This window comes from Falco rusticolus, chromosome 2 (genome assembly GCF_015220075.1).
Source record: "Falco rusticolus isolate bFalRus1 chromosome 2, bFalRus1.pri, whole genome shotgun sequence".
Lineage (NCBI taxonomy): Eukaryota > Metazoa > Chordata > Aves > Falconiformes > Falconidae > Falco > Falco rusticolus.
The window spans coordinates 116,235,194-116,257,743 of NC_051188.1; the positions used below are offsets into that span (position 1 = coordinate 116,235,194).

General features: G+C 41.3%; 1 protein-coding gene across 2 annotated transcripts; it reads right to left on the reverse strand.

The window, feature by feature from the left end:
* Nucleotides 1-2,198: 2,198 nt before the first annotated feature.
* Nucleotides 2,199-22,153, reverse strand: NSUN3 (NOP2/Sun RNA methyltransferase 3). Of its 2 annotated transcripts, none has more exons than XM_037378131.1 (6): nt 21,232-21,688; nt 20,909-21,013; nt 18,895-19,238; nt 17,123-17,277; nt 16,533-16,654; nt 2,199-3,691 (listed from the first exon to the last, which is right to left on the reverse strand). In XM_037378131.1, exons 2-6 carry the CDS (start codon nt 20,920-20,922, stop codon nt 3,421-3,423), a joined length of 906 nt encoding a protein of 301 aa, XP_037234028.1. In that variant the 5' UTR covers nt 20,923-21,013; nt 21,232-21,688; the 3' UTR covers nt 2,199-3,420. The 2 variants fall into 2 exon arrangements, with proteins under 2 accessions (XP_037234028.1, XP_037234027.1); XM_037378130.1 differs by lacking the exon at nt 21,232-21,688 and adding an exon at nt 22,049-22,153 and having other exon boundaries at nt 2,200-3,691; nt 20,904-21,013.
* Between the last annotated feature and the right edge of the window lie 397 nt (nt 22,154-22,550).

The window sequence follows — 22,550 nt, forward strand, 5'->3', positions numbered from 1 at the left end:
TGTGTGTAATCTGTTTTTCCACTCTATTCCACAGTGGAGAATGCTTTTGACAAGCCATAATTGAATTGTGTCAGATGTCACTGAATAAAGGATAAAATTTGGCAAACATTGAAGTTGCCTTTATATAAGGCCTTCATCTCTTATTGTGTCACCGCCACCCCCCTCCACCCTTGAACCTAACAAGGAAATTACTTTTTGTATGTTTGAAAAGGGAACGGCAGAAAAAGCACAAGAGTATTTGAGCTCCAGTTATCTCTGCTGCCTCCGAGGTAGCTGGCACTGGTGTGTGCTACGCGTATGATCATGAGCAGCTGCACAAACACTCTCCTGCTTGCCTTCATTAGAGATCATGAAGATTTCTCTGGCGACTCCACAATCCGCCAGAAACGGTCAATTCCTTGCCCTCGTCTTGCTCACCTGCCTTTTCCCCGGGGCTGCAATTTCCTCTAAAGATAGAGAGGCTGACTTGACTGCTACCCCGCTCTCATCAGTGCTGCAGGGCACCGCAAGGAAATCAACTACACTTCCCTGGGAAAAAGGTGTGAAAAGGGAAAACGTTGCAGCCTTGCTGAACAGGAGTCATCTTACGCCATCAGAAGTATCCAAGAGGTACCTGAATGGACACAGAACCTTTTCAAGAAGTACCCTTCAGTGGATGCTGCTTCCCAACACGTGCGCAGCTTGCCCCTTATGCCTACAGGCATGCCCCCATCCTTTCTGCTTCTCCCTTCTCACCCCCTCTTCCTCCACATGTACTTACCAAATCCCTGTCATCAGTCAGAACCGATTAGAACAGAACAAATTAAACTCCACAGCACTCTGGACTAGCATTCATCTGCTACAGCGCAAAATAAGTACCACTTATTAATTAGCCTCATTTTTTCCTCTCTTTTTTTTTGGGTGCATTTTTAGACTAGTTGAAAAGGAACTCCAGGAGATCAGCAAAGGGTTATGCAGAACTCAGTGCAGCTTTTACATCCATCAGGAGGCCTCGCTGCATAATTTAGGTCTAACGCAATGCAGTTCACAGGGACTCACCCATATGCTACGACTGAGAGAAATTCAGTTTTCCAGGATCCCTTTGTTCTTTCTGTGATTACCTAGCCCACGTTCTCCTCAGCCGCGCAGTTTAACCACGTATTTTAATTCCATTCCTGAGTAAGTTACATTCTTGGCTTTCCATTTCAATTTCCACAGGGCAAATAAAACTGATGGAAAGCATTTTGACAAAGGTATTGTTATTTCATCCAGTAGCCTGAGATGACTCCAAATCTGGATATTACATTTAATGTTTCTGGGACAGATGCTGTTAGGTCTTTTCATAGGAACACAGTATCATCTGCATACATTAGTAACTACTGTGCCTCAAGTTGCATACGCTTTATATCCTCTTTTCAGAGACATTGCTGACAATTTAAGACTACAGGGGCACCTCAAACATTTTTCATCACAAAGTAAGGGGAAGTGATAACGGTGGAAGCTCACGCACCGATGGGGCAGAGTACATCATGCTTTAGTTCCTGCAGCAAACGGTGCAGCGGCGAGACACTGTTGTGAGGGCGAATTGCCTAACCCATCCCCCTCTTCATCACAGAAGCCTGAAGAACCAAAGCTACTGCTCATGATCAGCATCTGCTTTTAGGCAACTACTATTTTCTTCAGTTCAGGGGCCGTTCTTCTGAGCGCTGCCCTCTCACTGCTCTAGATGCTACGGCCAGGACCCTCCCCGCAGCCACAACGTTCAGAGCAGGAACAAATGTCAAGTGCTCTGCGACCACGGGTGTACCGCCAGAACCGCTGTGAACGCAGTCGAGCCCCATCGGCGTCACAAGGTGAGCAAAGAATAAAGGCAGTGATAAGTCAACTGAATTTTTCAGAGACAAAAGGCAGTTCAGTCACGGTTGTAATAAGTACGTGTGAGCTCATGGCAACAGAATCACTGGAGAATCTGTAGTTTACTGCATTTCCAGCATGCTTACATGGAGCTCCTTAAAGATGGCCTCACGCAACCAACATTATTCCTGCCTTTGTCAACAAGTATTTACAAGCTGATGTTCTTTTGTACTCAGAAAAAACCCCAACCAAAAACCTGCATTAACGAGTCCTATTTGTGATTGCAAAAAATGTGCAATTACATATATTCAAATACGTACACACAAAACATATGAAAGATATATATATATGTACACAGTCTCACACACATTTCCATGAGCCACGCATCTACTAGAAAACAAACCACGATTCTTTAAAAAGCAATTATTATATGCTTCTATCAGGGAAAGGACTCCTTGCTCGGAGAGGGATGAAAGGGGTCCATTCTACATCAAGACAAGCATCTGACCTAATATATACCCCACTACATGATCCACTGATAGGCACAGGAAGATGTAGAGGGCACGTGCATATGCGTGAACACGTGCACACATGTCTATATCCACAGCATTGTGGAGCAGAATTGAGGAACCTACAAACACCACCAGTACACCTTCTCACTGCCACTCTTCCCTCACACACCACAGATACAACATGACGAATCCATGTAGTATTTCTTCTCTCATTTCTTAACTCCAGATTGTCCGTTCTGCTTGTCGTGACTGTCACTACGTAACAAAACTCTCCGAATACTGTGCTATTATTGCGGTTATTAATCATTCTGCTTCTGTTTCAAATATGTGCTCTAGAGACTGCTGGATATACTGCATCATGCCACGAACTGAGTACCAAAGCTAAACACATCTAAATCTCCTGTTTTAAGGACATTTCAACATAATTTACTCTCTCAAATTGTATTTTTGTAAGCTCAAAAATATAAAAATATTAAAAAAAAAGAAGAAGTTGGTGTCGATACAGCCACTGACCTTTGCAAACTGTAAACAAAAGGCAATTTTTAACCAGTAAACAACTTAGCAAATATGAAACCTGTTTTGCCAGTGCTTGGAATAGTCAGTGCTTAAGATGACAGACTCTGCATACAAATCGATTCCTACAGAAAAACAGATTTCTATATGTGTTTCAGAAAGAATGCAGGAGCTCCTTGACTTCAGACCATTGAAACCATTTATTTTAAACCATACTGTATTAAAACCAAATTAGAAATTAAAACCCCAAAAAACCTGTGCAAAACCCATCACATTAGGCCCCTATTCCAGGACAAAAATCCATTTAAGAGCATCACCTTGAAAACAATACAAAGCTCCCTTGACTTCATAAGGACTTCACAGAGGCCCACAAGTCCACGTTTGAAGACACATTCAGTATTTTAAGTTAAACAAAATCAGGTGTCTAGCTTCCTTTTGATCAGGCAGCAGCTGATACCAAACTGCAACACTCTAAATTCAGTTCCCTTGGACACGTTCATATACACATATGGTACTAGGAATATTAATTTATCACATATCGCTTATAAAAAACTAACAGGCATCAGACAGACGAAATTTTCTTTAATTTAGCTACGTACATTGGACCCCACGCTCTCCCTTTCTCTGGGAGAACCAGAAGTTCATGCTTTTGCATACCACTGAGAAAAGCAAATTCCTGAGAAACAGCTGTGGCCAGTTCACTTATGTCTACAGGCATAACATCACTGCAGGAATTTAGAACGAGATTTATCACATCACTGTTTTCTGCCTTTGAGAGAGTGCACGTAGAATAGACCAGTGATCCACCAGGACGCAATGCTTTAATAGCAGACCTGCAAATAACATAAAAAAAAAAAAATTCAAAGTAAGAAGCAACATACTGGGGGTGGCGGAACATGAGAAGACTTACAAATCTAGCATTACAAATAGGCATAAAGATAAATAACATAATCAAAGCATCTTAACAGTATATAATTGACAGTTCAGGAAACTACCTGCAATGCATTTTTCCCTTCTCATTTACTAATTCATTCTCAGTTAACAGAAGGTATTTTTTATAGAACAGTGACACAAAGAAAGCAGCATCCATTCAGAGCTGCAGTACATACTTCAAACATTCATATGCGCAGCACAACTGTGGAAATGCTACAACTGTGCATACAAAATGGGTTACACCACATCAAAAGTGCTAGTTAGATACTTAGCTAGCTGCTTGCAGAACAAGTATCAGAATGTCCAACTGCAGTAATAGCCCAAACTAACTACTGAGCTGTAATTCTACCAACATTTCTGCAAATCCTGCAGCTTATTTAGCAGGTAAGAGAACTCGGGGGTTTCACTGAGCCACTACTTTTCAACCGGATTTCTTAATGAAGTGTGATGTATCGGACCATACCGTTTGTTTATGTGCCCTTTACCTGTTGACAAATTTTGACTAAAAGGCAAAATAGTGGCTTAAGATTTCAAGTATCCTGAAAGCTTCATGACTACTGGTAGACAGACAGAACAGAGGTTCTTTTTCACTTCCCCACTGAAACTGAGTTGAAACAAACTTTTCATTTTTTTACTTGCCACTAAAACAGACCTGCAAGGCCCTTTTTCAGACAGATAAAATATAACCTGTGAGAGTAGAGAAATGAGATATGTCATCCATATTCACCTACTGCAAATTAAGAGTAAGGAGAAAATTCCTACACCTGGCACCACAGAAGAGCATTCTTCAAATCTGGTACCACCACATAACAGAGAGAAGCAGCTGCACTAAAGGTTCACTTGCCATTAAAATGCTCTCTTAAGATAATCCCTTTTAATCATACACTTTGGAGCCTTCAAGGACATAACGGCTCGAAGACTGAGCTGTAAGCTAATATTCAGACACATCGCTGCTTCTGGAAAACAGATACTACTGCGCTGAAGCAAATAATACACTAAAATACAATTGTTCCCTAAAAAAAACTTCTTTTGTTTAAAACAAAGAGAATCTGCCAAGTGCATGTTGTTACTCAGCTTGTGAGTATCAGAGAGAGCACAAGATAGACACTCGAGGGACTGCAGGTGTGTCACGGGGAATTCAGCGGGTGCACGAGGGCAGGGCAGATACTGGAAGCATGGATTTGGGGAGCACAATGACACACAGAGTCATGCTGTATGGAAAGGCACTGAATAATCCTAGATTGGTAGATAGTACTGACAATACTGCATTGCCTTCCCCTGCCCCCTAGGAAAAAAAAAAAAATCTATGGGAAAAAAAACCCCAAACGCACAACATATCCTCAAACCAGTTGAGGTGTGCATCCCCCAAACACTGTTCGATCAGTGAACCTGATTCCGAGCCCAGATAAACAAACACAATGCCACTGAAAGAGCCATTCCTCCAGAGACAGGCTGAGGACTTGCCAAGGGTGATATCTGAACAAAAACAGTAGAAAAAAGAAAAGAAGAAAATAGAAGGGGAAAAAGGTAAGTCGTTTTAACTGGATTGGGCCTTTTCAGGAAAAGAATCAATAAAGAAAAGCCTAATCACAAGCAGGATCAAAGAAGATCACAGATCAAAGCTATTCTGAAAGTCCTGTCTGAAATAATGAGGAAACACCAGGAAAAATGACTGTTTCAGCCAGAGATAATACAACTCCGTTCACCTTCCCAGGTGAAAACTCCTGCATATCATACCCCGTCTGTTTCTCTGGGGAGAGTACACATTATCACGCTCGTTTCTTCTATGAATCTCGGTTACATTAATCAGCAAGCCAAGTACGTATTTTACTGGAATCTATACTACTCCAATTTTAGCGTAGCCCTCTCAACTGATGATGCTCAAAGAAAAATCAGTGCTTAATGCCTTTGTTGTATCAATCTTCAGTAAAAAGATGGAGAGTGAGCAGATGGCTAGCACATTTAGCCTAAGTGAGTGAGCAGTTCAAGTTCAGCCTCTTATAGGTAAAGAGCAGGTTACAGAGTACTTTGATAGTCTGAATACTTTCAGTTTAACTGGGCGTAATGGACCCATTCTAGGATACTTCCAAAATTAACTAAAGCCATCACGAACCCACAAGCTTCTCTCAGACCTCTTGAGCAGCTTTTGAGAGGCTGTAGAAATGTTTGAGAACGTTTTAGACACAGGTTGATATAGGAAAAAATCTACAATGCCACCCTGAGACAGTACAACAGAGCAGGTGCCATCCTAATGTCCCTTCCAGATCTCATTTTCTAAAACTTCATAGAGTTACCAGCACGCATTTGAATTGCCTGCCTCCGGATAGTCATCCTTCTTCCCCTCTGCACCCCAGCACATCCTTCTTCCCCTCTGCACCCCAGCACATCCTTCTTCCCCTCTGCACCCCAGCACATCCTTCTTCCCCTCTGCACCCCAGCACATCCTTCTTCCCCTCTGCACCCCAGCACGCAGGCGCTCCATAGCAGGCTACAAGAGCACCAGCACTGGACGCGCTGCTCCAGGCTGCCCCCGCGTCTCTCCAGCTCCCTTCCCGTCCCGCCGTCCATTTCAAAGGGCAGGGCTGCTCTCTGGCTGGTCCGAGCAACCACAGAGAGCCCAGATACGGGACGGTAACTATTGTAAAGCAGAACAGGAACGTACAACCTTCTAATCCCTTGTCTCCTTGACCTCACACCAGTTCCGGAAAACATAAAACCATTTTCCTGCCCCCCCCCCCCCCCCCCCCCCTGCAAAGAGTTGCTTTCTAGCTTTCACAGTGGAATTCGAAGTGAACAGGGCTGAAGTCTAAATGGGCTCTCATGAAGGTAAGCTGATCTTCACAGTATTATTAGAAATCACCTACTTTACTCCTTGTCGTGGAGCTTCGCCCTCCAGCTACACCATTTCCATGCATACAGGAATGCCCAGCCAGGAAAGGACAGCTAGCTGGCTTGAAAATGTGAAAGTGTTTTTGCATAACAATCAGGATGTACTTTTAGCATGATAACTTTACCCACAGCCGCAGATAATGGCAACTGCTTTCCTACCTGTAAGATGGATTCTATGTGAATATTTAAACAAGTGAGAAGGTATTCCTACCATGTAAAAGTGGAAAAGGTAAAAGGCAAAGGGATATAGCAAGAAAGTAAATATAGCTACAGCTTACAGGATTAACAGCCTAGACACTTGGGAAGTGTCCTTTTCTTACCATATATAAAGCAACAACCATTCAAGAAAACACTTTCAAAGGCACCACGCTCCTGCAACTGTCACTGGGGCAGTGATTCAGAGGGAAGAGCAGCACAGGATTCTTCTGAATGAAATCCCGAAAATCTCACATTAACCCCCCCCCCTAAATCTAAGCCTCCTTAGCTTGGGAATCTTCACCGGCCCATGACCCAAAAAGGTCAGGCTGCCTAGTGCAGTTATCTTTATTCTGAATCCAAGTTATGAATTAAAATATCTAAGGAGGATTACTTTATGCTGCAAGGTTAATCAATGTATCTATCCATCTTGTCAAGTGCAGCAACAGTTGTTTCAGTGGCTGTGTTCAAAGTCAACCGAACGCCATCCTTGATTAAACCGTGCTTGGCTTTTGATAAACCTGCACCGAGCTGCAAAATTCAAAGTGAAGTAGTGCTGGGCTCAAAGTCACAGGGTGATACCATGCTGGGCTAAGCAGATTCACAGAGTTTGGTCCCCCCGTCATCAGCACGACAGAGAATTCGTTCAAAAGAGAATTTGTTCAAGTAATTTAAGAAACTAATCTTCCTCTGTAACCAATGGAGGGAAGCAAGCTTATCCAAGGGATGGGTCGGAGCTGTAGTATAACTAACGGACACTTAACAGGACCCCCCACTGCTACTATGACTGCATCAGCTAAGAACTTAAGATTCCTCTTACATTTGGTATCTTGATTATCCTCACACCAAATTCTTAGTGTAAGGTCAGCTCTTAGCTGAAAGAATCTGGTGCCTGTTTATAAGGTACCCTGTAACTTCCAAAAATGGTCTCTAAATCTGGAACGATTAAAAACGAGGCTAGGGCAAACGACCCTAAAATATTTTTTCACCTTCCTCTTATTATGATCCATTGTTTAAAAATAAAATACATTACTTAAAGTTAATTAATCTGCAGTTATTCTCTCAGTGGTACAGACCACGTTCCTGTTTATTAAAGAACTACAACTTCCAGTTTAAATACAGATCCAGTTGTACTTAATTTCCTAATTTTAGATTCAGGCATGTACATTTACCATAATGAATTTTACATGTTAGAGGCACTAATATTGCAGAGTTTCAAGCTTCATATAAAGAAGCATAAGAGCAAATATTAAAAGCTCAAAAAACTTTTCCTGAAGGGATACTCATGACTTGTTCCCTTTTCCCTACAACCATGTTTGCTTTAGTACTTGCAATCAAGACCCTAAAGCAGCACCATTGTCGGCACCCGATATGTGTAATTCAAGCTTTTCTGTTGCATGCTATCATACTACACCACTGCAGGTGTGAGGTTACTGTTTTAGCGCCGTAAGATAGTCAAGGCACAGCAGAAAAGCCTAAAATCAGTGAAATGCATGACAATCCATTGCCATGCCTGTTTGATCAGGTATGATGGCCTATATACAAGATCTCCAAGGTTAGTTCTTCCAGGAGATGACACCAAATGGTGTGCAAAAGTAGTAATTACATTACAGAACTGCAAGTACTATTGCACATTACAAGACAACGTACATGCTAAATCAAAGAAAAAAATAAAGTCAGCTCTTCTCTGGGGTTCTGCACACAACTGTAGTATGTATCAGCAGATCGCAGCTTAGGAGACTTCAGTGACATCAAACAGTCTAAAATTTTGATGATTTGAAAATGTCATCAATAGCTTGGAATTCCAATAGCTGGAAAACTGCAGATAGTGTGAGATTCACTGGCACATTATTCTGTAGAAACTTGTGGGATGCTTCTCCACACTTGCTTTGAACTACTGACATAATCAGTTTATAGCCACTGAATCCACACTTCAATCTTTCCACCACATTAGTGCAAGACACATCTGTAATCCAAAAAAAAGGGTGGCTGATGTTCACCCCGTTCAGGAAGAACTCTGAAACAATTCAACACATGCAGACTGCTCCCCTCCTCGTTTTAAATTAGGTTTTACATATTGTGCTATGGAAGTCAGATGTACAGAAGATGATTTACAGCAATCTAACACCTCATATTACAAGAGTACTGGATTAGATTTTTTTAAAGAAATATATTATTTTAAAGGAGTTTTATTTAGTTTATTTCCCAAGAGTAACTTTAAACCTAACAATGGAGACTATGCTAACAATAAATTAGCGAAAACACAGCACTATTATTATTTAATAGCTCAGTGTAAAAAGACCAGTCCAGAGCCACATGAGAACTTCTAAAACCAAAACACTCTTACATGCAAGTAAAATGTTGTTAGCCATAACCCAAAAAGAGGATTTTTCACACTTACAGAAAATTAAACGTGACAGGGTGACATTTTGTTCATTCTAAAAGTCTCGGTGTCTCAAACATCCTTTTAAAAATAGGCAGACAATAAATATATATTTCATACTACAGCTAGCACCTGCATGTCCAACCTACTCCTCCTGTGCTTGGGTTTACGTTGCATGCCATTGGAAGGGTCAGCATTAATTGTGTTAATCATTCAACCATTTTCACTATTAAAGCAAAAAGATTACACATATTTTAGGGCAATTTTAAAATAATACAACACTTCAACAGTGCCATCTCTTGGCAATTGGGATGTATTTCTGCTCAATACATGAGATAATGTCTGATCAGAATAAAAACGGTCAACCCTTTCATAACCTATTCAAGAAACAAAGCATCTCAAGATGCATTTGCTTTTATCCTCAATCCTATTATTTTTATTGACTAAAGATACCACACGTTTCTTTCTTCCTCTTACAAGAGTCCAGATACATTGTGGTAATATGGCCTGCACGTTAAAAGGTTTTACTTGTATTTATCCAAACCGAGCCAAAATGATAAGGAAATGCCTCCTTGGTCAAAATACCAATTTTCTAATTCTTTGTGATGGGTGGTGACAGAGGTGCACAGGAGACAGAGACACTAGTTGAAGTATTCTCTCCATACCCCAAGCATGTACTCCTTGTGCTCCTGTGGTGGAGACTCTGCAGTTCAGAATAACACAGTAGCAACAGGAGAAACATGAAGTGACCTAACTGCTTTTTTTCAGCACTAGACTGACTGTAAGTAAAAGGGGGCATAACCACCAAAAAACCCACACAACCAAAAAACAACCAACCAAACCCCCCAAACCCCCCCTGTTCTGCTGTAGCCAAAATCTGTCCTGAAAATTCTTATAAATAACATATGGATAGCCAATAATATTCAATTCTTACACAGCAAAGATCAAACCTTTGGTTAACATTATCAGGCTTTCTCCTTTGATGCGTGATGACTTCTGAAATACTCACGCTATTAACCGGGGCTGTGAGACATCTTTTGCAACACCAGGACTGCAGCGCCTCTCTCATGGGAACAGATCGGTTTATTTCCTGTTCTCACACTTCAGGGCCACAAGTGCCAATGCAACACCTATGAATCTTGCTTCCACTCTCAACGCTGCAGCTGCCCCGCGTGCTGGCCTGCTGGGTCTTCACACACTCAGCATCATTTTATCAGCAAGGCTGCTTCTAGCTGGCTAGCCTCCAGCAGCCACAGGTAGTCCACTGTGACAAACCTTCAATCGTTCCATCGTTTTAGTCATCCCAGAATTACCTTCGTACCTCATATACTCTCAGAGGTCCAGCCCTCTGCCCAACTTAAAACTTATTATTTGCAAAAAGAGAAACATACATAAACCAAGCAGAACCTTCTCAGCTACAGAAGGGAGAACAAAAGACCTTTGAAGCCCACTACAGACTTTGCCACACAGTTTGTGTTGTTCTTCCTTACAGCTTATGAAACACGGGTACACATAGAAAGGACTGGAGGTGGAATTAAAGCAAAAGTTGTGCTCTAATTTAAATCTGTAATCCCCAAACAAATGTCTAGCTGCTGGGTAGTTTATTTGTTTATTCGTGCAGTTATTTATTAATTCAATAAACTTGGTTTTGCAACATATTGTAAGGGACTTGACTCACAGGGCACTGCCAAAGGCTTAAGGAACCAGGCAGTACTTAAAATCAGAAACTATTTATTTTAACACCTCTGATGGAAGACAACATCGAGCCACAACAATGGCCACAGCATGCACTCACCGTGAAGAAATTCAAACCAACCACGAGTCTAAAAAACTGAGTAAAATGACTCGTACCTCCACTAACATAACCAACAGTGTTTTGGGGAATGGCACAGCACAAACGTGCCACATTCAAGGACTTGAAATTGGAACAAAACCCCAAGTCCCCTTGTCCAGGGAGCAGCTATATAACCGTTTCACCTGGAGCGGGGGCAAGGATGCACAGAGAGGGAACACGGTTTGCACAGCAAGGCGCCCAGGACAGCATGCCCAGTTTGGAGCCTGGGGCTCCCAGCCTATATAAACTATTTGGCTTTTCTAAGATAGAAAGTCGTTAAAGGAGGAATCATTCACATAACCCACAGAAGATTTGCTAGTGGAACAGTTGCAAATCTAAAAAGTTCCCAGTGGAGTTAAAGGATTAGACAGTTATGAATAACAAGTGTATTAAATGGTCAGCTACAGAGGAGCAAAGGGAAAAATTCCAGGGAAAGAGATGAGTAGTGTGATGAAATAATCCTCAGTAAGATTTCCTCCACTTTTCTACATGCCTTCTTCCCTTGTCCACAGAACATGGCATGCACTTCTTTCCTCAGCTCCAGTACCGTGGTTCAGAATTCCTTTGTGTCACTCTAAAACGCCCCTGAACACCCAGGGAGCTCCTGTGCAGGAATCCAGCACATGCCGGGACAGAAACCTGTGGCACAAGACAGCTGCCGTGTTTCTGGGGGGACCCTCTTGTGCTTCTCCTCCCCGCCCCAACATTCAGCCCTGCCATCCTTTCAATGCCTGACACTAAAATTCAAGCAACTTCTATAACAGTAATTTTTTTTAAATGTTCAAGACACTGGCTCTCCTTGCCTTTGCAATTAACATTAACAGCTGAGATTTTTTTCATCAGTAGCAAGTCACAAAGAAAACTGAATCACTTGGCCTGGACAGGACCACTAGCTAATTCCGAGTATCTTTTTACTTCATCATTACATGTCTATGTGCTATAAAGGCTTTTGTCTAAATCAAAGCAGAAATGGTACAGTGGTACCATATACTAAATATATGATGGCATAGTTATAAAAATTTTTTTTTGCCTTCACTCTACAACAAAAAAAAAACCCAAACCCCACAATTAAGAGCTCACAGTTCCTCTTCTAGGTACATGTAGAAAACTACATTTCAGTGAAAATATAAAGGTGACACCGAAAGCGGGAAGAGGAGAATTGGGATCTTTCTAGCAAATTGTAGCATTTACTATACGCTATGTGAAAAAGACTCTTTTTCAACAAATAAATCTATGACTATATATATTCTATAAAACCATGTAACTAATTTTAACATACCAGAGAACACAGAGCAGCTTGTAACTTAAGGTTTGTTACATTTGCATCCTACCTTTCCAACAGAAGTTTTAATGTTTATTCTAAGTAAGATATATTTCCAAAGGTCTGGACCGGAGAAAATAAAGCAGGTCCTGTGTCATGTAGATTAACCTTTAGAGACTTCGGTTGCCAATTCTACCTGATAACTCGAGGAAAACTGTCAACCTGCCAACTTCCCATGGGTGCAGACCGCTAATCCAGCGCACAGCGCGGCTGCACGCTCAGCAGTCTGCTCGGGGACCGAAGCAGCAAGGCAAACAGATCAAAAGCTTTATGAAGCCACTTGCGCAACACCTGGTTACTTAGATATATGATATTAACTAATGGTTTAAGCACCCTTTAATTCGGAAAAACAGGTTCCGAATATTTGGGTGGAGGTTTTTCTTGTTTTATTTTTCTTTCCAAGTGCATGTGCACAACCCTCCTGCTGCCCAAACTATTCAATGAGAAAGAAAAAAAAACCCCAACATAACCTCAAAAGTTCTGGTAACATTTTCTTCAACAAGATCAGCAATTTCAAATTCCATGTTATAACTGATATTCAAAGCAAAAAAGTTCTTTTTATCTCACTACTGTGCCCCACTTGCATAGGGTTTGTAAAAAGATATACGCATGTTATACAGAACCAGACGTGGTTCCTTAAAAAATCTTTGTATTTGTAAGATAGGGATTGAAACATTTCGTTAACTAGGAAGAATAAAGGGTTTTTTTTGGATTTCTCAAGCCAAGTTTAATGCTCCATCCAGAGTTCTGAAAAAAAAACCATACAACTCAAAAGAGATCAACCAAGAAAACAACCGTTTCGTATGGCTTGCTTTGCCACCAGTAACCCAAAGCATACTTCAAAGTTCTCATGCACCCCAGATTCCCCCTAATCTCTTAACTTTGTGTGTGCACGTCTTAGGTATTCAAAACAACCTCCCCCGTAGCTAACTACTAGGGGAAAAAAGTGGTGAAAAAGGAAACTCAGCCAACGTGTATCTTTTAAAGCTAGTCTGAGCTCCTGTGAACCAGAACTCTATTAACCACCAATTAGAGCTGTTTAATTACTAAGAGATGTTGTGTACAGTCATGTTACAGTAGTCTGAATGCCTTTGCTGTGTTTTCGAAATCGGATCCTGTTGGATTTATTTTCAGCTGAACCCTAACAGAGTTTCTTTCTGCAGCAGCAGCTGGTCTAGGAATAATTACGACATCCATAAGAGTTTAAAAGTAACTATGCACTCAAGTTTAACCCAAAATTTAATTTCTATCTGAGAACTGGCAACACTGGTAAATTCTCTTTTGGGAACCACTGTATTTTGTGCTAGCATTCAGTATCAGGAACTGAACATTCCTTCCTTACTTTGCAATTTGTTTTCTGCATGAACACTCCGAATAATAACAAGATTTGCAGCGTGTTCTCGGATTATAGCACTCAGCGGGGATGCTTTGGTTTTAGTATTAACAAACATTACAATCTCAATTTCCTTCAAATCAGTGATGCCCTCACTGCTTACAAAATGTGCTGGTCAGAATTTATGCCCCTTATTTACATTTCAGATTCTATTCAGATTGGCATAGGAAGATCACTGCACCAGTTTCAATACTTATTCCAGATCTTCATGCTTTGAAGCCTCTATGTATTTAATAAATCACACTGTGTTGCAAAAAATAATTTTCCTTCCTCTGCTTCCTCTCTGATGTTCAAACCCAGAAAAACAGATTACAAGATTGCAAGTGAAACATCTCCTTAATTAAGAAAGAGGAAAACTCAAATTCTGGGCTGTGTGTCACTTGATAGAAATGAAAATAGAACTCCCCTTTGCATTTTATCTTTCTCATTTTTGTGTTATCCTTATATTTAATACGACTGCTGAACAGCAATAATGCTTGGTCCTCATACTTTTAAGCTTCATCTTAAAATCACACAATATTACATAAACTACTTTCAACAAAATTGCTGGGTTCCAGCTTTATACTTTTTTTTGTTTTACAGATACAGGAGGCAAGGTGAGATACGCCCACGAGCATAAAGTACCAAGTAATCTGAACAGATAAACCTGAGGTAGCTCTGCATGAGCTGACTCACATAAGGTGCAGCACAGCTGGATCAATGTAGGTTCAGCCTTCCTGAATTTAAACTGGAAGTATCAGAGATGGGATTCAAACTCAATATTTTATTTATAATTGGGCACTGTAGCCATAAAGCAAAGCCTTGAATAGGGTAGCATTCCACAATTTTAGTTTCACCAAATTCTAATGCACTTGGAGGAACCACCTATAGCCTTTCCTGGTCTCATTTTATCATTTCCTTTTTCCCTTCTGACACAGGATCTGAGATGTCTTTAGTACTGGAAATTCATTCTAAAGTGATCAGATAAAAGGCACAATAAAAATACTGTGGACAGCTATACCATTTACTAAGCATATATCAAATATTTTAACTGAGAACGCTTGTAACCTCTAACACTTGAACCTAACCATTTATTTCAGACAATTCAAAATCTTTTACAAGACGGGGGGAAAAGAAATCCAGTGCACATAACAATAGATTGGTCGATCTACAGAACTACTCCAACCTATGTTGAGCAATGAAACTGAAATTTGCATCCTTCTACTTCAATTTACATTTCAAAAGAATTTCTCCTTACAAAACTAATTCTTACTGCTGTTGCTATAGTAAAGTACACTTACAACAAAAGCAAAGTTCTTGATTTAATAATAATTTAATTAATCTGATTTGGGCTGACAGGAACCTCTCCTTTCTTTAAAAACAAGGTTCATGCTGTCATCAGTTCTCCACTTCAGGATTACAATCTGGAATGATTTATGCAGATTCTCAAAATTTCTCTGCATGATATATGCTTTCTTTTGGTAGGGGTTCACAAATTGCATTTTATATGTCAAATATTGAAAAGGGAGAACCGAAACAGGTCAGTGTTTTAAATGTGATTGATTTCTTCAAAGGAAATGGGTGACATGATGCATTACTGCAATAAGATACTCATATTTCTGTTATAAATCATTGGCTCCTGCTAGGCCTTTTTCAACTGGAAGTCATGCAAAACTATCTTGAACTGCTGCAATGGGAACTTCCACAAAAACTTTCTTTCTTTTTGTAATATGTTATTTTTCCCTCATTTGCTTTGACAGATGGACTTGGATGTGACTGTTTCTTTTCAAAAAACACTCAAGTCTAGAAGGTATTATTGGGAAGTCGCTTTATTTTTTGCCCAACAAGAAAAACCGTAGAGTCTGAAACCCTTTCACAAATGCTAGCCTATGGCTGGTATCGTGAAAAAGTGTAATACATAATGACGTCCATTTGGATTATTATTGAAAAATAAACAAACAATCCTCTCTCCCCCACCAAATCCCACAATCTTTTACTTTTTTACCCTATCAATTATAATCAGTAGTCTTTCTGGGCCACAAATAGTCAAACAGGTACTAAATTCAAGCAGCACGTAAGAATGTGCAATAGGCAACTCAAACTCTTCATATGAACAGACCAGAAAGCAAATTCTGAAGCAGCATTAAATAATGACCTAAGTGATGGTAGGTAACCTGTCTTGACTTACAGCTCAGTTATTAAAAAGACTGTAACAAAGAACCATAAGGGACAATTCTATGAACAGCATCACCACCACCACCACCACCACCACCACAAGGAGTGTGGGGAAGAATGCCCAGCTGGGCAGGTCTACAGACTATTTTCACAGGTAGTAAAAAATACCCCCACACTACTAAAAGTTAATGCACATGTTTTTTGCTCCAGCCGGGGAATATATCTACAGCCATTTTAGCTGTGCCTACAAAAAATATTTTGATATGGTACCAGACTGTGCAGAGTCATGTGAAAACGGACACATACGTGGATAAGCAACTCACGAGGACTGTACAGCAGTAAGGTAGCAGAGCATCTGGGCCTTACTGCTTATGTTACCCCATACAAATTTCCATATTCACATTAACCTAGACCAGCTGTTTCTTCTAAACAGCATTGCAACAACATACTATTCACATTCTTTTCACATGCTGAAACCTGGTTTTGGTTATTAAACATGACAAATCTTGCCCCCATGTAATTTTTCTTAATTATGAAAAGCTCCCTTAATAGCTTTCCTTTGCACTTCTCACCTTAGCAGCTGGAATTGTAAAGATGATAACTTTTTCCTTTGTATTAGCCTAAGTGTAGCTTGCTGAATATCAGAAGAGAATAGCCAACTTCTGTCATTTGAACAAGGAGCATCAACCAGTACCTATACCATAAATAAGAGCAAATAAAGACAATTCACAAGATACTTTCTGAACACTGTGTACAAAAAAAATCTACTCAACTTTTGCAAACACAACATTTTATTTTCCATGTTCTTTTTCTTTTTTTATTTGATTTTTTTTTATGTCCATGTTCAGAGGTAAAAATGATCTAATTACTATTTGAGATGTTTCTATCAGGGGGTGGGGAATAAGAAATTACTGCTCCAAAAGTATTCTCTATCTGAATTGCTCTCACTTGTTCCCCCCACTCCTAAGTACACATCATGCAAAGAACACAGCTACAAGGTCTTCAGAATTCACTACCAAGGCCGAATGGTCTTGGTTCCCCTCGATAGGTCAGATATTTTTGTGGGGGCCAGAAAACAAAAAGAAAACTAAAAAGAGCACAGCATAAGAAGAGAAAGAAGCAGAATGCAGAAACATAATTTTATAATAAGTAATAACATTACCTTGTCATATAATTCAGGCTTAAGATCTCCAATCTGTGTACCGTCCATTTTAGTGATCATTATTAAGTTAATGAAAGGATCTGGGATGAAGGATTCTATTGTCTGTTTCAACCATGTTGACCTCAAATCATCGTTTTCATTACAGTGAAACTGACCTTAGAGAATTAAAGCAAACAAAAAAGAATTAAACACCCTAAAGCCAATATTTCTGGTTTTCCATTTTTTTTTACAAATATAAAGATTTACACTGAGTTCAGAAGTACTACTGTTTTGCCATGACTGCCACAGAGTTTACACCTTACCTGCTTATGTTATTGCACATTTTATAACACTGCTGAATTTTTATACACAAGAGTAAATTTCAACATGCTCCTACCGAACAATCCATAAATATTTAGTAGTAAGTACTTCCTGTAGCAATAGACTTCCACAATAAAACCAACTTTAAACATGGTCCATATCCAAAGACCAGTGCCAAATGCCTTTCTGGGCTCCTATATGAGGTACATGCCCTTTATTAATTAACGAACTGCCTTCAAATAAAACACCAGTTTCGTGTATCCTAAGCTGAGCAGTTCAATCCCTTATTTGAAATTTAAGCTAGAAGTGTTTTAACAAAAGCCTTCTGGTTGCACTTACTTTTAACAATGTAGCCAGAATAATTATCCCTTACCGCTGTTGCTTGTACCCAGTCCAGAAAAACGGCGTGATATTTTTTTCTCTTAGTCCTATTTTCTAATTTCAAAAAATTTCTAATTCCGTATCTCCACAGGATGTCCTACACTGTATTTGCCACGCACAATACAGTACATTTTAGCATTTGCTGAGGTATATTAAGAATCAACCTCCTTACATCTTATGTTCTTAGCAACAATTTGGTATCTTCAGAAACAGCCATGAGATGAGTGTTTTGTTGGTTTATTTTTTTATTATTCTAAATCTTTTGAAAGGACAATCCATACTTAATTTATCTCATTGGCATCACCTCATTCCTCTAGAAGAGGGAAGGAAAACCAGCTGGAATCAACAGGTGCTAGTGGTTATAGTAATGGTCTCAATCAGTAAGAACATAAGGTGCTGTGAACATTTTGAGACAACTACTACCCAAGCTAACATATAAACTTGGAAACAGCAATCACAGCTTGCTTTTACTCCCTGGCCTGGAAGAACTGAGCGGCTGCTTGCTGTTACCTTCTAAACACTGTGATTATCTTAGTGCCCCTCCACAATATCTAGGTAGATTGAGGCACAGAGCTTATCAAATACTGATACAAACCAATTCCTCATCATAACCTTTCTCCCTCTGCCTAGATCTTGCATATTTAATTTGTTATGCTCTGTTTTACATCAGTAAACTTAAATTTACTTATACTACTGCACAGCACTGGCCAGAGAGGTAGCAGAGGAGAAAAAAAAAAAGTACAAGTATTGCAAGATTGCAGATTACTGACCTCCACGTACCAACAAATCTATGTGATTTTAAGAAACTTCTCAAGAATTAACAATAAGGGAACCAGTGGAGAAAGAAAAACATGTAATGTACTTCACTTTTGTCTGTCAGTCTGTAGTAACCTATACTTTAACTACCATATTTTTCATCCTCTTAAGCGAAAAGACTTCATAAAAATCTTACTAAACAGCATGGAACTACCTGGAATATAAACTGTTCTGGTTTTGCCCCCATTCCAAATCTAGCACAGACAACAGGCACAACTGAAACGGCCCAGGCACAGAGCCAGGGATCAGCTTCTAAGCGCACCTCGCTCCGTTACCTGGACAGGCACACTGCAGGATAGCTACTGATTTACCCCCCGGCGCAGCACAGAGATCCAAAACATCTTCCCCGTCTTTCACTTCTAACGCCAACACTGGCAACAGCGAAGCAGCGTTCAGCAGATAATACTCTTTCAGTTTACCAGCCTGGTGTTTCTGTGCAGGGAATCTCCCAGGGGCTCTCCTGATGTAACACTTAAAGGATGCTGGAAGATAGGGCAAACTTCTTGGAAAGGCAGGATGATATCCCCTCGCAGGCAAGGTGGTCTCCAGTTCAGCGGACTGGCTGAACTTGTTAAGCAGAATGGCGTACTGCCAGCACAATGGGTATGTGAGTACGTCTCTAAATTGAAAAACCAAAAAAGCTATTTAAGAACTTGACAAATAAAATTAGCATTCCACAGCACAGGAAGCCTTTTCTTATGTAAGGATAACAATCTCACCATTGGATGATTCCAGTATAATCAAAAAGGAAATATTTTGATTAGATAAGATTAAGAAAAGTATGCAGGTAAATAATTTTAAGAGAAAATCAAGCCACCATTTTCTCTAATTATTGTACTTAAGGCACTAACTTCTTCTGAAACAAGATGTTCTCTGTTTTCCTAATTCTTTAGCAAAACAACTGCAGAAGTTATAAATGATGAAGGGTGATGCTCTTCCTGACTATAAAGTATTTCCCTGGGGACAAAGACCAACTGAAATATTAGTTGTAAATATTGCAACAAAAAGAATCACATTGGCTTTGCAACGGTTATTCCAGCCAACACCATAATATGCAGGTTTTACATGTGTTTTTTTTCTAAATTTCCTTGTAAGTTCTGCAAACACTGGGCCAGAAGAAATTAAACTAATAAATATTCCTGGAAGACAGTCAAAAAGAAGTGCTTATATGGTAGGAACAGGCTTGTTTGTTTTTCAGTTAACTTTTTTTAGACCTTTCTTGCATGGATTTCCCCTATTTTCTATTTGAATTCCTCTCAGGACTTTTTCATTTAGTCTCAAAAAATACTACTCGGGAACATTCGTTGCCTAAAAATGAAATACACATTGATTCAACCTAAAAGAGTTTTTGATTTGATTCACTTAAACTAATGCTATATGTCTATGGGTCTTTTTCTTTTCCTTAAAACAACTGAGACACTTATTTTAAACTACTTTTTACTCCAAAAAGGGCGCTCACGGGAGCGACATGGTTTGCAAGACTGTGATCACATAAGATCCCGTAAGATGCTTTTTCATTCCAAATAACATGGCACTGATGACGGGAGCACTTGTCATGCACTTGAAGTCAAAGTCAACTGCTTTTGTTCAAACTCCTGTTGAAAAGTATATAAGCTAAGCAAGGCACTTCTCCAGAAGGGCTCTTCTGCTGGCTTCCCTGCGAGCAAGGAAGGGAAGACGTCTTCGCTCAGTACCACAGCCAGTTCTTTAGCGGCTGCGGGATCAACGCCCAAATTAAGTGACAGACTGTTCAGTACATGGCGTTAATATTCAATCTCCTCTAAGGAAAGAAATCAGGGGATGTACTTCTAACATCTTTGTCCCAGTTTCTCAAGATACTATAAAGCTGTAGAAAAAAAAAAAATCTTCTCTCCAGATACTATAAAGCTGTAGAAAAAACACTAACAGCAGCTGTTAAATATAAAAAGATGCTTTTTGGACCATGTTTTTACAAAACAGTCACAAACACATAAGATGGTAGTCTCCTTGCAGTGCATATGCATACAGGAGAACAGAAACTTCACATGCCAAAAGAAACATCTCAACTAAAAAACCCTAAAAAATTCCAAGTTTTAGACTTCTGTTATTTCATGCTTTTATGCTAGTTCTAAACTGGAAAAAACCTGAAGCAGTTGTTACAGTCTTTTTTTTTTTTACAGTTGTTACTGTTGTTACAACAAAGTTACAGTTGACTCTTTCAAAAGTTATTTTATGAAGCACTTAAAAAAATAACAGAACCTTTCCCCCTCTCCCCTCCCTCCCCCATCTCTCCGAAAAAACAGACCTGACCCTGGTCCATGCATCTCCCAGTTCCGTTGTGTACTGCTTCTCAAAATGATCCAGAACAACTTGACAAATCTGCTTTTCAATTCTCCCCTTTGTTTTATTTTCCAGCTTCAGAGAGAAAAGGAAGATAAAAGTAGTAAAGACAAACAAATGGAACCCTCCCTTCTTCTCACTAGAATTCTTAAAAGAAGATTTTATCAATTTAAAACAACTTACTGATACTAGGATGCTCAAGTATCCAGGTCACACCACAAAGGTGATCAGGATGTAACAGAAATGTCACAGAGAACAAACAAGCTGAGCGAGCACGCTCTCTTCATCCCTACCTGCAAAAAGGTTATTCAGAACCTGCTGATACTACTCCTTCTCCGCGCCCACTGTGCTCATACCATGGTTCCTGGGACCCTGGTACACCAGGAGCAAAATAAGCAAGGTGTGATGGCAACCACGCACCGCCACGTTGTACCCATGTAGTTAAATAAAAGGAAGAAATTAATTTAAATCCTTGTGTAATTCAGCTGGAGTTGAGCTGCAAAGCACTGCGATAGCTAATATACTTCAAGAGTAAGGGGGAAAAAAAATGGTTACACTTTTTTTTTTTTTTAATTTATGGAAATCTTGTATTGGATACGGAGAGGAAGAAAGTTTGGCTTCGAAGTTGTGCTGCTCAGAAGGAACCCCCGAAGGCAAACGCCCGGCTGTGCGGGGCTCCGCTCCGCAGGGCTTGCTGCAGCCCCCGCACAAACACCGGCGGAAGGCGGCACCCCAAGCTCCGAGTCGCTTCTCCGGTTCCTTCATTTGTTAATTACACACCGCGCGTCTCCGCGTCCCCCCCCCCGGCGGCAGGCGGCGGGCCCGGCCTCCCCTCCCGGCGGCGCGGGGCCCTCCCGGTACGCGCGTTAACATGACACGCACCCGGCGGTGCAGCCGGGGAGGGGCCCGCAGAGCCGGCCCGGGCCCCGCCGAGCTCCCCTGCAGCTGCGACCCCCCCGGGGCGCCGGGCACCCACCGCCGGCCCGCAGCCGGGCCTCCCGCTCCCGCCGGCAGGCAAGGCCCGGCGGCAAGGCCCACCCCGGCCCGGTGTGCAGCCCCGAGCCCACCCGCCCCGGGGAGGGCCCCGGCCGCCCCCCGGCTGCGCCTCACCTGGCCCGGGGCGCGGGCGGCCGCCCAGCGCGGCAGGAGCAGGAGCGCGGCCCCGGCGGGGGGCGGCAGCAGCCGGGCCGCCGAGCGCGGGGGGAGCCGCATGGCCGGAGCCGGGGCACCGCGGCGCCCCCTGGCGGCTGACGGGGCAGCTGCGCCCCCCGGGCCCGCCGGCCCTGCCCGGGGGCTGGTTTCTTTGGTGGGAGTTACTTTGGGTTGGTTTGTGTTGCGGTAGTTGTTTGGTTGTGGCTTTGCGTTTTTTTGGTTTGGTTTGGTTTGGGGTTTTTCTTCCTTGCCCTCCCCTTTCCTCTTTCCCTGGCCTCCCCTTTCCTCTTTCCATTTCCCTTTTTTCACCTTGGCAGGCTGTACTGTCCTCCAGTCTCCCCTGCCTCCTCCAGGAGACAAACTGGGCTTAGGCAGCAACTGGGCCCTCCGTTTATCACCTTATAAAACGGATGGATCCTCATTCCCAGAGCCTGCGCGAGGTGCTGCTGCCACCCACGCC